This window comes from Pundamilia nyererei, unplaced genomic scaffold (assembly GCF_000239375.1).
Source record: "Pundamilia nyererei isolate P.nyererei 1_Seehausen unplaced genomic scaffold, PunNye1.0 scaffold00107, whole genome shotgun sequence".
NCBI lineage: Eukaryota > Metazoa > Chordata > Actinopteri > Cichliformes > Cichlidae > Pundamilia > Pundamilia nyererei.
The window spans coordinates 1562796-1566981 of NW_005187508.1; the positions used below are offsets into that span (position 1 = coordinate 1562796).

A 4186-nucleotide genomic window follows, 5' to 3' on the forward strand; every position below is an offset into this window, starting at 1 on the left:
AAAAACAAAAACAAGAAGCAAGTGCACAATTTTGAATTTCATTCAGATGCTTTTGGTGGCCATCAGCAAGCTTCTGGTATAATTCCGGCTGCACACTTGCCCGCTCTTCTTGGCAGAATTGGTAGAGTTTATTTAAATTAGTTGGTGTCCTGGCACAGACCAGGCTTTTAAGCATATAGCCCAAGGATTTTAGCCCATGGAGGAAAGCTTAGTACTGCGCCTAGACCAAGACACGCTACTAAGAGGCGTTGGCCTAAAAATGAATAATAGCTGCAGCCATAAAAAGGATAGATATTTACTGGCCTATTTCTTTATGTGATTTACCTTTAGCCCTGATCTTTATCCTGTGTTGTCTGCGGCTTATCTCTTCCACAGTGTCATAGTGGTTAATCAATGAGGTTGTGGGATGCACTCCACTGAACATCCTCTGTCTTATACATGCCTGTGGAAAACACACAAGACACAGAATTAAAAGGCCTGCAATATATTTAAAATGACATAATAAAAACGCAGCACATGAGGTCAAATCCAGTCCTACAGAAATCCCGCTGATTATGTTACTTTTAGAATCTGTAGAAAAAACAACTCTGCGCATGCGGAACCTGATGAGTAAACCCGAAGACGTTGGATGTGAAATACGCTGTTGATTACAAAAACCTGTAGGAGGTTATATCTTACTATAATAATCTCTGTCTGTGTGTTTGTTTCCTTATCCGCTGTCAAAAAAAGTCCATTTTGACCAGAAACATCTATATGAAGCTGCTATTTGAGCCTCGTAATAAAGCTGGCATAGCCTTTTAAGTATAAATTAACCTCTCAACATAACTAAGCTGCAAAAAATGTATATCTTTAACTTCACGTGACGACTTTGCAGCAAGCTATTGATGATTTGATATTTTAGCTTAGCGTTTATGAAATTTTAGAATACAAATAATGAGAACTCTTAGAATTTATTTATTTTTATTTAACACAGAAGCTGGAAGAATTTCAGGGTTGTTCCTGGTTCAAATGGGTCATGGAAGCTTGTTTCTACAATGGAAAAAACACACACAAAAAAAATAAAAATTGCCAGTCAAGAGCCAAGCTGAAGTTTTAAGCTATTAGTTCAAAATTTCAACTTGCTGACTCAAACTGCTGCGTAAACTGAAATTATGAGATCATTTTGTGACTTTTCTCAGTCAGGCAGTACTGGACCTAACAGTAGTAGTAAAGAATTATTTAATCAAATAATAAAAGTACTTACAATTAACTACATCCCTTAAAGAAAATATTGTTTCTTTTTGTTTTAAAGAATCTGCTTCCACTTTGGCCTTTATTCTTTTGGTGTATACAAAATGGCAAATACCTACACACGTAATATAACAGGCAATTCAGCGTAGACTAAAGAAAGACAGTGAGGGTTACTTACATGGCCAAAGTGTCCCTTCTGTGAACAGTTGTAGCAGTAGGCATGAGAGTGTCTGCTGCGCTTTGGTTGCTGCTTCACAGGAGGGCCATGCTTAGTCTGTTAAAAAAAATAAATAATCAAAAATATATTTTTAAATAAAAACCACAATCGGATCCCCCCCGATAAACACGATGGACACAATAAAACGGTGGCTTAACCTCCCATTTCTGTCTCATTCTCCCTCTCCTCTGCCATCATTCCCATGCTCTCAATGAAGCGGACTGCAGTGTATTGTACAGAGAATATGGGGCGCTGATATAAACCACTGATTTCCGAGGTATAGTTAGAGGCCTGTAATGACCCTGTATGATAAGTAACTGTGTGTGTTTGTGTTTGTGTGCCTCAGACTGTGTGTGTGTGTGTGAGTGTTTGTTGGACACGGGGTCCCGTCCCCTATGGGCCAGTGTTCTGAAAGCCTTCCATGCTCCAGCGCCCACAGCTAATATACACTGATAAAGAGAGAGAGAGGAGACACAGGCAGAGTGCATTTACTGCTAATGTTACACACACACACACACACACACACACACACACACCTAATGCTATTCTCCAAAACACACAACCACAAAACTGCGCAGAAATTGCCCCCTCCCTCTCTCTCATCCCTGATTCCAAGATTACAAATGATTTGCGCCCCACGTCATTTCTTAAACATAGCTTAGGTAACCTCCCCATCCCCTCCCGCTTCACCCTCTCCTCCGTACACACCCCTGCAAACCCACATCTACACCTCACACTTTTCCCCTCTCTCTCCCTCTCTTTTCCGCTTGAGTAGTTTTGCGGCAGAAAGGATGAATGCTATTAGAGCGTCGCGTCATTATCGGGTCAGGCCTGCCGGGCCCATCTCCATCACAAAGGCCAGGAGATCACAGACCTCTCGCAAGCACAAACTCTCTCTCACACACACACACACATACACATGTGCACCCCAAGGAGATCACAGCCCCTGTCTCGAGCCCCCCACCCGACCTCCACCCTTCCTGCCCCTCTTTCCATTCATCTTTCATGTAAATTGGCTGTAGGTCTCCCTCTGTCTCTCCCTCTCCCTGACCTTGGGCTTGCGTTATCTCCACATACTCTGATCCAGCACACAGAATGAATGAAAGCACGAGAGACATCGGAGAAAAAAAAGAGAGAGAGAAACGAAATCCCCCTCTTATTCTCACACCAACCTGTGATAGTTGTGTGAATACCTGGTGTGAATGTGCGTGTGCATGCGAGGAGTTCTCTGCCTCATCAGATATTAATTAACGGGATGAACGTTTATCCCTCACTCGTTTCCTCTCCTTGTTCTGATCTCACACTGCCTATCACGGGCATCTAAACAGAGTGAGGCCCTAAGGGATCACCGCAGCTTGGTGCCTTTCTAAATCTTTTTAAAATGGTTTAGTGAGGAGTGACAGCTATGGCTGTGCAGCGACAGCTAATATGACACATAATTTTAGTATAAATTTGCAGCAGGAACATTTCCACTGAAGTCTAAACCGAGTGGGAAACTGGAGTCAACATCAATGGCTATGCAAAACAACATGTTTTCCTTGTTGGTCGGTATGTGTTCAGTTCTGGATCACTCATAGCGAGTGAAGGGCATTAACTTGAGTTACACAGATTATGTCTATGGAGAGTCTACTCGCTTCGTATTAATGCCATGTACCAACATTGAGTGGAATAATCACCAATAATGAACAGGACTGAATAAAGAGCTAAAATCATTATTTAGATAAGGGGAAGCCATTATATGCTAGCACTGCTAATGTTTGTCAGTTGGTGGGTTAAGATAAGTATTTCAATAAAAAACAAAAAACAAAAAAATTACACCTCCATCAAAATCTGAATAACACAGCTGGCTGTGGTGGTCATCAGTGGATGCTGCAGCTAAATGCTTTCTATCTAACAATCACACACATTTACACTCGAGTGTCATTTTACAGACAGCAACTCGGGGTTCAGTGTCTTGCCCAAGGACACAATGGCATGAAGACTGGAGCAGACAGGGATTGAACCACAAACAAACCCTGCACATGAGCAAAAAATATCTGCTTTACCTAAACATTTCCCAAAAGACCCTGAGAATGTCCATGTCTCTTCATAAACTTGCTTACAAGCATTAGAAGAGACTTTCAGCATCAGACACAACAGGAGAGACTCCCTTGATACCTAAAGAGCTTCTGATCACACACATAAAGCATAAAGCCAGCCTGACCTAAAATTAAAAAAGGACTGAAACTGGGAAGAGGAATGACGCGTTGGTTTAGTTTTTGTGTGTGTGTTAGTTTGTACGAGGGTATTTGAGAAGGTCCTGAGGGCTCCACTGTGTGAACATAGACAACCAACCATCCGTGGCCTCTCATGCATGCACGCACAGATACATGAGCACTCTCTCCCTGTCACACACACAAATGTGTTTTCCCACAGTTGTCCCAACACATACACCGTGTCTCTCTAAGCCCTGCTCGCCTCTGCTCCTTGCCTTAGCTGCTGGTGGCAAAGCTGTGATAATCCTTCGGCCAACACAAAGCTCAGACTGTTACAGACTAAAATCTGAAGGAACACACACACACACACACACACACACACACACACACACACACACACACACACACAAACATGTCAACTTGTCCTGGCCATTAATTAGAGCCCTTTGGTGTGTAAGAGGAGAGGGGGGCGGGATCTGAACAGTAACGGGTGGTGGGAGCGTAGGGGCCGGGGCCAGCAGCGCTGTTTTGCATATGTTATTGC

At 42.8% G+C, this 4186-nt stretch overlaps 1 protein-coding gene across 1 annotated transcript in view; it reads right to left on the bottom strand.

Moving 5' to 3' along the window:
* zcchc7 (zinc finger, CCHC domain containing 7) overlaps positions 1 to 4186 on the bottom strand; it is a 52322-nt gene that overhangs the window by 3024 nt on the left and 45112 nt on the right. The window contains exons 8-9 of the mRNA XM_005741163.2: positions 1409 to 1504; positions 325 to 442 (exon numbers count right to left, since the gene is read on the bottom strand). Coding sequence (XP_005741220.1) covers positions 325 to 442; positions 1409 to 1504 — 214 coding nt within the window. The remainder of the gene's footprint in view (positions 1 to 324; positions 443 to 1408; positions 1505 to 4186) is intronic.